The sequence below is a fragment of the Candida albicans genome, chromosome 2 (assembly GCF_000182965.3).
Source record: "Candida albicans SC5314 chromosome 2, complete sequence".
NCBI lineage: Eukaryota > Fungi > Ascomycota > Pichiomycetes > Serinales > Debaryomycetaceae > Candida > Candida albicans.
The window spans coordinates 1,787,912-1,800,361 of NC_032090.1; the positions used below are offsets into that span (position 1 = coordinate 1,787,912).

The window sequence follows — 12,450 nt, forward strand, 5'->3', positions numbered from 1 at the left end:
TATTTTTCTAAAAACGTATTTATCTGATAGTGTTGTGTTTTACATAATCAACTTGGAGCCTCTGTAGATGAATTCATTTGGTTTTTCTGAATTGGATGCACTGGCAACTTCCTTCTTTGGTTCTCTTTTTGGGAATCCTTCGAATGATTTGGCATAAACGGCCACAGAATGGGCAATTAATTTAGTGTTAATAACCCAAGCTTCATAATCTGGATTATCTAAATTGTCACACAATTGATGGTAGCAAGGATCAAACCATTCACCAACTTTACCACCAAATTTTTCTTGACCTTTAGCATCTTTGACACCTTCAGCCCCAGTAGCAATACCACCACCTGGAATACCATTTTCAATAAAACCCACATAATCAGATCTACCATCGAATGGGGTTAATGTATAGTTTAATCCATGCGAAGTGTACCAATCAATATATAAATCTTTCAAATTTCCTGAACCATTTGGATGATCCTTGTTATTAGCATCATAGACTTGGTATTCATAATTTGGAGATGCCATCATATCATAATCCATGAAAAGTCTTAGTTTAGAGTTTTCTTCAGCAGTTAAATGTTCAGCATAATAAGTTGATCCCAATAAACCTTCTTCTTCAGCTGCCCACCAAGCAAATCTAACAGCATTGTTTAATTTGAACTGTGTCAAATGTTTGGCAACTTCCAATAAGGAAATGGTACCTGATCCATCGTCATTAATACCAGGTCCTTCAGCAACAGAATCAGAATGAGCACCTAAAGAAACAATATTGTCATGATCACCAAAAACTGAATCAGCAATGACATTTAATGTTTTGATATATTTAACGTAGGAATCAACATATAAAGTAGTTTCAAATGCATATTTTGGGTCTTTAGATAATTTTTCAATGTATTTTTCCACGTCTTTCTTGGCAACTGAAACTGTGGCGACTTCTTTCCCAGTTGGATTACCCAATGTTCCACGTACCGGTTCATCGTCATAAATAATTGCCCCCAATGCACCAGCAATACCTGCATTTCTTGATTTATCACCAAAGGCACATTCACCACGTTTAATTAAAACAATATTCCCTTTAGTGAATTCTGGGAAATTGTCAGGCTTACATCCAAAATCATCAACTAAAACCAAATTACCATGAGCTGGTTTTCCATCAACAGTAGGTGGGGTCAAACTAAATGGTGATAATGATTTTGGTTCTACTCCATCGATTAATAAGGAAAATGATTTAACTTTCCCATCAAGAGCTTTAAAACTTTGAGTTTTAACATTATAATACCCTTTCAATTTTTTAATTTCTGATATAATATAACCAATAGTACCCCAATGACCTGGTGAACCAATAACTCTAGTTGGATGATCATATTTGCCAATTGAACGTTGAGCAATTTCAAATAAATCTTCAGCACGAGAACGTAATCCTTTTTCATTGATTAAACTTTGTAAAGATTCAGTATCAATTTCTGGTAATGAATTATAAACAGTTTCATCAATAACACCATCAATTATCAAGTTGTTGTCGTTGTTGTTGTTTTCATTTTCGTCATTATTAATAAATTGGTCAGAAATATCATCCATGATAATTTCTTGGGTTAATTTTTCACCCAAGTTGAACCAATTTTTCCAAAATCCAAAAGAAGTTGGTAATGCATTGATTGATACAATTATTGATAAAGAAGTAGTTAAAGTTAAAAATTTCATCTTCTTTTTGGAAAAAGTTCAGAGCTTTTTTTTTTAAACGAAAGGAAAAGGAAAAGAAAAATAAAATAGATGTTGGTGAAAGAAAGAAAGAAAGAAAACAGGAAAATCGTTGGTTTTAATTTATGATAGATTATTATGACTAAGAAGCATTGATAGGAAATTTGGTTCTTTTTTTTTGGGGCCTCGCGTTGCAAGCGGAATTCTCATTCCAGCCTTCCGAGAAGAGACAGAGAGATAGAGATAGAAAAACAAAAACTGTGGTTGTCGCCGCATTGGGCGAGGGCTGGTTGGTAGAGAAATTCTTGGTAGTGGTAAAATCTTTATGTCTGATTTGCACGCTCTTGTTATTAATTGTTTTCTATGCTGTAATTTAATAACATATCAAACTCGTAATATTAAAAGTAAAATATTTTTATAATATTGCAATAATGACGTTGGCTTCTCTCCAACTTTCATGCAGTCTTTTCTCTTTTTTACACTTTCCCTTTCCTTTCTTGGATGTTATCGTCACTAAACTCAACTAAAAAAACAAAGGAAGAGCATTTATCAACAGCAAACTTCTAGCCATGAAACCATAAATATATATTTATAGTGCACTATCAAGGGACTATTTAGCATTTCTAGAAAATGTTCAATTTGTGGAAACAAAATTTAATGAGCACCAGAAATGAAGAACCATTTGTCAATAGATTTGTCAATTGGAGCAGCTGGAGCTGGAGAAGCACTTGGAATTTCTTGAGCAGCAGCATCAGAGTAAGATGGGGTAGAAGACAAGGTGGTGTTAGTCAAATCAATTCCTTTAGAATCAACTGATTCACCTTTGATTAATTTTTCCCAAGCTTCAGCACATTCACCAATAACTTCTTCGGCGTATTTCTTGTTTTTACATTCACCGGAGAAAGCAAATTGATTTTCTGGTTTTCCATCTGGGATTTTGTAAATTCTGAACCATTCGTTGGTAGCTCTCAACAAACCTGGCAAATGAGTTTCAACATCTTCAATGTCGTTCAATTTTGGAGCCAATGGATCGTTAACGTCAATGACAATGACTTTCCAATCGGTTTCACCTTCATCCAAAAGGGCCATGACACCCAAAACCTTGACTTGTTTAACTTCACCAACAGTAGCAACTTTTTCACCAATCTCACAAACATCTAATGGATCATTGTCACCTTTAGCTTTGGTTTCTGGATGGGATTGGTTTGGATCTTCCCAAGTTTGTGGGAAGGCACCGTAGTTGTGAATGTAACCGTGGTGTGGGAAACAGTTTCTGACAAACCTCAATTTACCCTTTTTGGTGTCTTGAATAATTGGGTTCAATTTTTGTTCTTTGGAAATTTCCAATTTAGCATTGGTCCATCTTGGAACTTCAACAATCATGTTCAAAATGGTTTTTTCTTCATTGGCGTATAATGGAATATCGTGGAATGGAGAAACTAGTTTACCATCTTTTTCAATGTAGACTTTGTAGTCTAAAGTGTTGGCAGCACCAACTTGACGAGTAGAGTATGAAGACATCTTTTGACAGAATTAAAAAAAAAAGGCAATTGAGTTAATCTAGATGATTTAGCTTAATTGAATCAAAAAAAAAAAAGGAAAAGAATGAAAAAAAAAATTTGGGAACTTTTGCTCGATTTTGTTGAGAATAAATGAAAATTGTTTGAATCTCCGCTTAACATAAATAGTAGTGGTGGTAGTAAAACAGGGGCTTGTAAAAAAAATTTCCACCACCAAAACATTTTGAAGAAAAAAAACTTTGTCGTGTAAGCAAATCAGAACACTCGACTCACGTCACGTGTTATTTCGTATAGCTAGGCGTTCCAAGAATTTTTGAGACCATATAGTTCACATAAGATTGGTTGGCGTTATTAGCTTGAACCACATTCATTTCTGCCTTCTTAAATAAATATAATCCTCTTGTGAGTTCACGATATGGTATATCATTGTATTTGTTGTTGCCATTTTTACAGATTTTTATCATCATAGCGATATCGCGCAAGGTTATGCTTAACCATGTATGGGGCTGCGATTCAAGCAAGTAGATACCAGAATATACCATCTCCGGGAGTTTCTGATTGTATTGCCAATAAATGTTAAGTCCGTAAACATCTGAATCGAAAAATCCAATGAATTTGCAGTTTTCATTGGTTTGCAACCATGTAAGAAATCGAAGGGTCAAGTTATCGGAATACCCTTTTGCGGTGACTATTAAGAATCGATTTATTATGTTGTGTTGTCTTAAATGGGTGCAAAGACATTGAAATACGGCATCTTTCTCTAATATGACAACAATTACTTTTTCAACTTTTATTTGTGTGATTTTTGTATTAAAAAATTTAGTGTAATTAATCGGTATCAAAATTGGTTCAGCTTTAATACTTAATTCTTGGAAATAGTCACCATATACTAATCCTTTCTGAGTTGGATGAATATTTAGGTCGTCACATAATGACCATCCTAACCCGCGTTCCACAAGCTGACCTAAAAGAAATCTACATTCATTTTGACAATGGTTGAAAACTTCCACATCTTGGTAATATATATCACGAATGGTTGTTATTTGATTTTGTGCTTTCAAATGTTTTATCAATATGCTTATTAATTTACACACAGCCGCAAACCTTCTAGTCTCGGTTTCTCTGATAGACAAAACGCAATAACTTCCTAATTTCCTTAATGAGTTGTTCAGTGAGTTTTTAATTATAATTGTCACTTCATGATAGTTCATTAATGAGGATGTAACTTGTTCCCAAATATTTAGGAGCACCTGTAATTTGTTTCTTAAAGAAAGTTAGTCTTCCCGTTTTCAGAAAATTGATGATATGATTGTTTCCAACATACATGGACTCAGTATGAGATATTGTTATAGCGTCTACATTCATTGGAAAAGAAATTGAAAAGTGGATTATAAAAATTGCTGTTGCAAAAATTTCGAACTCGATGTTTGCGAGTTTAAAGCTGTTGGGAGAAATGACCTGAAAACTAAGCCAAAAAAAAAAACAATACTATTGCCACTTCTAAAAAAAGGAACAAAATAAGTATTATTAATAGAAGTATGAAAGTTATGATGACCACTGCACTATCTAATTTGTAGGAAATAACAGGGTGATCATTGTTGTGTGTTGGTTATTATACCAAGAACAATTTGCCTTCCCAAAAAAAAAATCTCGGATGGTTGAGATAACTTGGGAAAATCGGAAACAATAGCCGATACCACTCTCTGTTTATATCAATTAATTTATGTAAGAATCTTCAAAAGGGATTACATAGTCCTCATTTTTAGATTCTAGTGGAGCAAGCAATTTAGTTTGTGGCCAAGAAATCAACGTTTGATTAGCTAATTAATTCCTCCGAGATTTAAATAGTAAATTTGTCCTAATTGTGAAATTCTGCACTATATTAATTTACTGTAAACAGGAAAAAAAAAATCTGTAAGATACACTCACTCATTAATAATTTAAACTTTCAAATTTGGTATCCACTCGTTTCCAATTTAAATAAAGTGATATTCTAATTACTTACAAGTTTTATTTGCTAGCTTTACTTTTATTCTAATAATTTCTCATTTATTTGCTTAGATATATAAGTCTCCAAGGAAAAAGAAGGAAAGATAACATGGTACACATTGGCTTTCAAAAACGAGAAAGCTTGATGATTACAGGGGTAGATTTGATACGTCGTGACGAGTTTAGTGCTTCATATTGGGATAATGCTGGAGGAGCTAGATGGGCATTTTTTGCCATATTCGTCATCTTAATAATAATAGTATTATTGGGGACATTGCGTGTGAACAAGAAAAGAGCTCGTCAGGGGCTTCAACCAGTTTATGGTACTAGGTGGATGACTCCGCCTTCTTATGGACAATCACAACATCAATATGACCAACCTGATCATCGAAGAGATCCTGATTTGCCTAGTGCTTATGTTCCAACATATACAGCCACGGCAAATGAATATGATATGGGTTATTATGATGCCAATGGGGTGTTCCATGCTAACCCCAATGCTAAATCACCAATACCCCAACCACCAAAAGTACATCAACGATCAGAAAGTACCACAGTTACTGATGAAAATTCACATAATACACCAGGTGGTGCTCCTATAGCATCTAATTTGCCTCATGATTTGACAGGCAATAATCAGCATGTTGATGATAATGACAGTATTGGTGATTTCTATAGACCACCTCAAGGTCCGCCACCAAATAGAAGCCTTACGTCTACATCACCTGAAAATACAAATACAAATGCAAATACAGAGACAAACCAAAATCATACTTCTAATGTAACTACAGAATCTATGCCAGGATCTTTTCTGAGACCGTCAGGACCACCTCCACAATCATCGTCGTCGTCGCCATCGTTGCCGCAAAATGCAACTGGAAATGAAATCAGAGAATTTGATAACCCAATTCCCACATCATCATCAACATCAACACCAAGTAATGGAGATAGTTTACCCAATTATTCCGAAGGATCAAATCCTCCAATTATCAAAGAAAAGAATTAAAAAAACCAAACAAATAAAAATATGGTTTTGAAAGTTTTTTTTTTAACAGTTTTAACTTCAAGCACGATGTTACGTATTATAGGTCTCATTGAAATTAATTTTTGTTTGCTTTTATTTTTATTGATTTTTTATATATTTACTACTAAATTTTTGTCATTATCGTTATTATCGTTTTAGTTCTACTAAACTGATTTGTAAATCAATATTGATATGTTATTTTTGTTAATTAGTTGTTTTTCTATGTTTTCTATCTTTTATTTATTCGTTTTGATAGTTAGTTAATATTACAAATTTCAATTCTTCGTCAATATATCGATGTAAAAATAAAATATACAGCCTTATTATTATCATATCTCTTCTTGTATGTAAGAACCCCCCCCTTTAGCTAAATTCTTGATATAACACAATTTTTTGCTAAACATTTGGAGCCCTGGCGGAAATCTGATCTAACTACCGAAACTGCTGATAACTAAGTCGTGCGCATGTTAGATTTATAGTGTGTTTCTTCATTTTTTTTTTCCAACATCAAACTATCAGAAAGAAGTCTCATCTCATTACAAAGAGAGAGAAAAAAATATCATATCAATACGATCCAAACTTTTCGATCATCTTCTTATAATCTTGTCAAACCTAAAAGAAAAATGAAATTCCTAACTACTAATTTTGTCAAATGTGCCGTGAAAAGTTGTCAATCATCATTAGATTCTTTCCCATTAAAATATGAAGAATGTCAATTAGTTCAAGAAGAACAAGATTATAATCCAGAATTTATTGTTCATATGTTAGATAGATTAGATTGGAATGCTATAATACAAGTTGCCAAAGATTTAGGAAATGAATCATTACCACCAACTAAGCCAGAAGATTTAGATCCAATTATGGAAGATAATCAAGCTATATTAAAAGATTTACATACTTTATTGGTAGAAACACAAATCATTGAAGGGAAAATGATTTGTAAAAATTGTCAACATATTTATTACATTAAAAATTCTATACCTAATTTCCTTTTACCACCTCATTTAGCCAATTAGAATAAAGAAGAAAATGCATTATGTTAAAAGGCGTTATATTGTTCTGGTACAATGGTTTTCACTTTCCCAGTTTTAATATACGATTCGATATTGTCAACAACCCAACTTTCCATATTTCTAACTGCTTCAACTGTATATGTACCCATGTGTGGTAAACTAACAACTTGAGGTAACTCATACAATTCGGGTGATACTTCAGGTTCATTTTCAAATACATCAGCACCAAATGAACCAATTTTACCCGATTTGATCAACTCGGGGAGCACTTTTTCATCAATAACGGCACCTCTAGCGGTATTAATTAAAATAACCCCGTCTTTCATTTTTTCAATTAAAGACTTATTGACAAGATGTTTAGTATGAGCATTTAATGGAACACTCACAATAATAATATCTGATTGATTAAGCAATTCATCCATACTAAGATACTCTGCCCCGGCCTCTAATTCTTCTGATAATCTATTTCTATTGTGATACACTATTTTCCCAAACCCAAATGGTTTTAATCTATCTCTTATAGCTCTACCAATACCACCCATCCCCAATATCCCGACAACTTTATCTTCAGGACTATTGCCAATAGAAAGTGCATGAGAAATTTTCTTCTTCTTCTTGTTTTTCAGTTGGGGCCATTCTCCATTGACTAAGATATTGTGACCAATTTGAAAATTCCTCATACATGCTAAAACCAAATATATGGCCGTGTCAGCAGTTGGGCCCTCTACCGGAACAGTGACATTAGAGATTTGAACCCCTATTTCCGTGAATGGTGTGACATCAATTTGGTCGTATCCAGCACCACAATGGCTAATGGCTTTTAAAGTAGTTGGCATATGTTTAGCTAATTCATTGTCAAATCTTCCCGTTTGTTTGATTGAAGCAAAAGTTCGAGAAATATTGGTGATGTCATTATATTTGGTTTGTAAATCATGAATGAACTCTTCACGATTAGTTGATTCACAATCAATTATCTCGGCGATTTTACTCAATTGATCCCATTTGTGTTGGGCATAATGAGTGATACCCAATCTCAACACTTTTGGTTTAATGGAATTAGTAGTGGTGGAGGTCATTATTGTACGAGTTGATAGTTTGAAAATTGAAGACATGATAAATATTTATGTATATCTTTTGATTGAGGGTTTATGTCTTTTGTCTTTTTTTGTTGCCCTAGTTTGTTAAAACCCTCCCCCCAATAGTCCGGATATCTAATTAAATGTTGAGTGGGTGGGGGAGGAACTGATTTGATAAGCAGACCTCCAAAAGAAAAAACAAAAATATAACCAATTGAAAGAGAATGAATGAGTACGTTTAATAAAGCTGGTGCGGAGTTAAAGAAAGAAAAAAAATTGACTTCTGTATTCTGACATCGGTTGAACAAAGCTCGTAAAAAGTTGGAGTATCATAATTGTTTAATTCAAATTATAATATGTTGAATAAACTACATCAAAAAACACCAGTAGTTTATGAAAAGTTATCTCTTTCCTATAAAGTCAGTTGAAACCTCCAATTTAAAGCAAGATCAAGCAGAAAAAAAAAATAAAAAAAAAGACATTGAAAGTGGAAAATTGTGAACAAGAAATTCTATACTTTGGCGTGCATCAATGACAAACTTCTATTTGTATTCTTTTTCCCCCTATTTAATATTCCACTTACTTTATTATTAAGGCACATATAGACAAAAAACAATTTTGACTTTTTGCTCGTGGGGAGATTCTTACTTCTTGGTGTATAATTGTCAAATTTTTAATTTCTTTTTGTGGGTGGTGATATAACGAAGTTTTCTAATGTCACCGGTGTGCCTAGGTTGATCAAAATACTACTTCTAACTATAAAAAAAGGTTAAAACGAATTAAAACTGTTACTTACTTTAGTTGGTGTTCCTGTGTGTCGATTTCAAATCTCTTAACTTTGCTTGTAATTTCTTTTTTTCTTTTTTTTGTTAAGGCGTTGTTGTTGGTGGTGATGGTAGTGGTCGGTTAATGCTTTGTTGGCTTTGTTGGCTTTGTTGGCTTTGTCGCCTTTTTAGCCTGTACGAAGTAAAAAAAAAGAAAAAGAAATCAAATCAAAATTACACAACACCTCCTCCAACACCTCCAACATTTAATAATACTAAAGAACACTAAGACTTGATACTAATAATTAATTTTCTTTTGTTCTATTTTATTTTTCCTTCTTTTTTTTTTTTGTTTTCTCTCTCTCCTGTTGGAATTTCACATTGTTGAAAATTTATACACCACGAGTTTCCTTCAATTATTATTATCCTCTCTCTCTTTCCTTTTCCTTCTTTCCTTCCTTCCTTCCTTCTTTCATTCCAATATAATAGTCATTACCTTACCAAACTATTATGGTACAACTAGCTCTATTCACCAATAACAACCACAACAATAATAGCAATAGCAACACTCCAAATACTTTAAACGACGATACACAATATGATTCAACAACTATGAATACAGAAGATACTCCTATAATACCGGACAAGACCGATAAACTCAATGGACTGGATTCCCGATCTCTGTCAAGAAATAGAACTCGATCCATATCTTTCACGAGGTTTCTTTTCAATAGCAACAACAACAATAACAACAATAAAGACCACACTGAACAATCACGTTGTCCTTCAAATGAAACACTGGATAATTCTGTTGGTTCACCTGAACAACAAAATTCGGGGTTTAATAAATTGAAGAAAATGTTCAAAACTAATTCTTCTTTGACACAAGAAGATGGGAAAAATAGTGGAAGAACAAGATCGGCTTCAACACCGTTAACTCCGCCTAAAGTGAAGAAAGAAACCAGTGTACCTGTCATCACCACAACAAAAGCACCTAATAAGGAAGAAACAACAACCACTAAGATACATTCGCCTCCTGAAAGTCCCGTTGTGCAATCTAATCCATATTTCCAATATCAAGGAGTACCAGCACATACAAATACATCCCAAAACCCACAAATCGAAACAGCACCAGGTAGATCAGATATGTCGGTTGCCTTGAGACATAATGATTCGGTTTTCTCATTGAATGAAAATGGAGTTTTAAAACCACCAAAGATTCATTATAGTGAATTATCATCATCAAGTGAAGACAATTCCGAACCTAGTTCACCTGCTCTCCCTAAAACACCCATGAGAGATCTAGTTGAAAAGGACGAATTGCATTTGAAACCTATTGAAGATGAACGAGATTTAGCCATCCCCGCTTCACCATTCCAAAGAGCCTTAAGAAGAGTAGCATCAGCTCCATTAGTACATCGTCTTTTAAACGAAAAGTCACCAGAGGATGCCAATAACAACAACAATAATAATACTGGTAATAACCTTGGTGGCCCATTTAGTACTTCTACGCAAACATCACCTAAAAAAGATGAGCCATTTGATATCAATAAACATATTGGAGAGGTTAAAATCACTGGCCGACCAAGAACTTACACTCAAGATAGAACCTATTCGAATGCAGCAACAAGGATAGTTGATGTACAAGTTGGACCTAATAGTTTTGAAAAAGTGAGGTTATTAGGGAAAGGTGATGTTGGTAAAGTTTTCTTGGTACGAGAAAAACTGTCAAATAAATTGTATGCGATGAAGATTTTAAATAAAAAGGAAATGATTGAGAGAAATAAAATTAAACGAGCTTTAGCAGAACAAGAAATTTTAGCAACTTCAAATCATCCATTTATTGTCACTTTATATCATTCATTTCAATCAAAAGATCATTTATATCTTTGTATGGAATATTGTATGGGTGGAGAATTTTTCCGAGCACTTCAAACTCGAGACACAAAAACCATTTGTGAAGCTGATGCCAAATTTTATGCTGCGGAAGTGACGGCAGCATTAGAATATTTACATCTTATGGGGTTTATATATCGTGATTTAAAACCAGAAAATATTTTACTTCATCAATCAGGCCATATTATGTTGAGTGATTTTGATTTATCAAAACAAAGTGAACGGGCGAAAAACCCGGAAATATCATTTCATAAATCAGGTATGCATTTATCATCAGCGGGGAGCTCTAATCATCACAATGGACCAGCAATTGATACTAAAGCATGTATAGATGGATTCCGAACTAATTCCTTTGTTGGAACTGAAGAATATATTGCACCGGAAGTGATTCGTGGTAAAGGTCATACTAGTGCTGTTGATTGGTGGACATTAGGGATATTTCTTTATGAAATGTTATTTGGAACTACTCCTTTTAAAGGTCAAGATCGGAAGAAAACGTTTGCTAATGTTTTGAAAAAAGATGTCAAATTTTCCGATACCCAACAACTGATTTCTTCAAATTGTCGAAATTTAATTAAAAAATTATTAATTAAAGATGAAGAAAAAAGATTAGGTTCCAAAACTGGAGCTTCGGAAATAAAAAATCATGCATTTTTTAAAGATACTCAATGGGCATTATTAAGACATCAAAAACCACCAATGATCCCCGTTTTAACTAAATCAACTTCAACTTCAAATTCAAACAAAAAATATGAAAAACCAATGGAAGATACTGAAGAAATTGATGATGTGACATCAATATCAAAATCAATTAATGAACAAATAGATGATCCATTTTCACAATTTAACTCAGTGACTTTAAGATATGGTGGTGAATTTGAAGATTTAAATCAAAGTCCAATGTATAATCCTGATAGTAGTGCTTATACTAGTGTGGCTTATACCATGACTTCTAATAATGAAAATTCTTTCCGTCAAAAAAGTTTTTTGAAAAGGTGATGAAAGTGTAATGATCAAAAAAGTTTATCAAAAGTGATATGTAAATATAATTATATAAATAAATATATAAATGATTATAGAAAGTGAAAGTGAAAATACACCAACATTGAATGTATAAAGAAAATACAATATTGTGGTGGAGCTACCATGTGTGTGATTTGTTGATGACGTAATTGTCTCCTTTTTTGTTCTTTGGTCACGACCATTTTGGGTGCGAAAATTTCACATTACAAAAGAAGAACACAATTTTATTCCATATACAAGATTCAACAACGACTAAATAAAAATGAAAATATAAATATATAAAGTAAAGTAAGTATATATACAACCTAACCTAAAAGAAAATAGAAAGAAATGCCACGAATAATGAAAAAATAAAAACCCTCCAAATATATATAAGAAAAAAAACAAATGTAATTTGATGTCTATGATAAAAAGGAAGACAATGCCCTAATAAATGTTAAATAATAGTTATTTTTT

General features: G+C 33.1%; 7 protein-coding genes across 7 annotated transcripts; 3 read left to right on the top strand and 4 right to left on the bottom strand. All coding sequences in view use genetic code 12, as the record gives it.

The window, feature by feature from the left end:
- Positions 1-39: 39 nt before the first annotated feature.
- APE3 (Ape3p) lies at positions 40-1,692 on the bottom strand (the record flags this gene model as incomplete). Its single annotated transcript, XM_709345.2, has 1 exon — positions 40-1,692. One exon carries the CDS (start codon positions 1,690-1,692, stop codon positions 40-42), a length of 1,653 nt encoding a protein of 550 aa, XP_714438.2.
- Positions 1,693-2,343: 651 nt separating this feature from the next.
- On the bottom strand, positions 2,344-3,210 carry IPP1 (inorganic diphosphatase; the record flags this gene model as incomplete). The annotated part of the gene is made up of 1 exon (XM_709344.2): positions 2,344-3,210. One exon carries the CDS (start codon positions 3,208-3,210, stop codon positions 2,344-2,346), a length of 867 nt encoding a protein of 288 aa, XP_714437.2.
- A 280-nt stretch (positions 3,211-3,490) lies between these two features.
- Positions 3,491-4,420, bottom strand: SPO11 (Spo11p; the record flags this gene model as incomplete). The annotated part of the gene is made up of 1 exon (XM_709343.2): positions 3,491-4,420. The coding sequence occupies one exon, from the start codon at positions 4,418-4,420 to the stop codon at positions 3,491-3,493; it is 930 nt and encodes a 309-aa protein (XP_714436.2).
- An 887-nt stretch (positions 4,421-5,307) lies between these two features.
- On the top strand, positions 5,308-6,204 carry CAALFM_C208830WA (uncharacterized protein; the record flags this gene model as incomplete). The annotated part of the gene is made up of 1 exon (XM_709342.2): positions 5,308-6,204. One exon carries the CDS (start codon positions 5,308-5,310, stop codon positions 6,202-6,204), a length of 897 nt encoding a protein of 298 aa, XP_714435.2.
- Positions 6,205-6,845: 641 nt separating this feature from the next.
- CAALFM_C208840WA (RNA methylation protein) lies at positions 6,846-7,238 on the top strand (the record flags this gene model as incomplete). The annotated part of the gene is made up of 1 exon (XM_709339.1): positions 6,846-7,238. The coding sequence occupies one exon, from the start codon at positions 6,846-6,848 to the stop codon at positions 7,236-7,238; it is 393 nt and encodes a 130-aa protein (XP_714432.1).
- Positions 7,239-7,261: 23 nt separating this feature from the next.
- CAALFM_C208850CA (uncharacterized protein) lies at positions 7,262-8,347 on the bottom strand (the record flags this gene model as incomplete). The annotated part of the gene is made up of 1 exon (XM_707515.1): positions 7,262-8,347. The coding sequence occupies one exon, from the start codon at positions 8,345-8,347 to the stop codon at positions 7,262-7,264; it is 1,086 nt and encodes a 361-aa protein (XP_712608.1).
- A 1,238-nt stretch (positions 8,348-9,585) lies between these two features.
- Positions 9,586-11,970, top strand: CAALFM_C208860WA (serine/threonine protein kinase; the record flags this gene model as incomplete). The annotated part of the gene is made up of 1 exon (XM_707513.2): positions 9,586-11,970. The coding sequence occupies one exon, from the start codon at positions 9,586-9,588 to the stop codon at positions 11,968-11,970; it is 2,385 nt and encodes a 794-aa protein (XP_712606.2).
- Between the last annotated feature and the right edge of the window lie 480 nt (positions 11,971-12,450).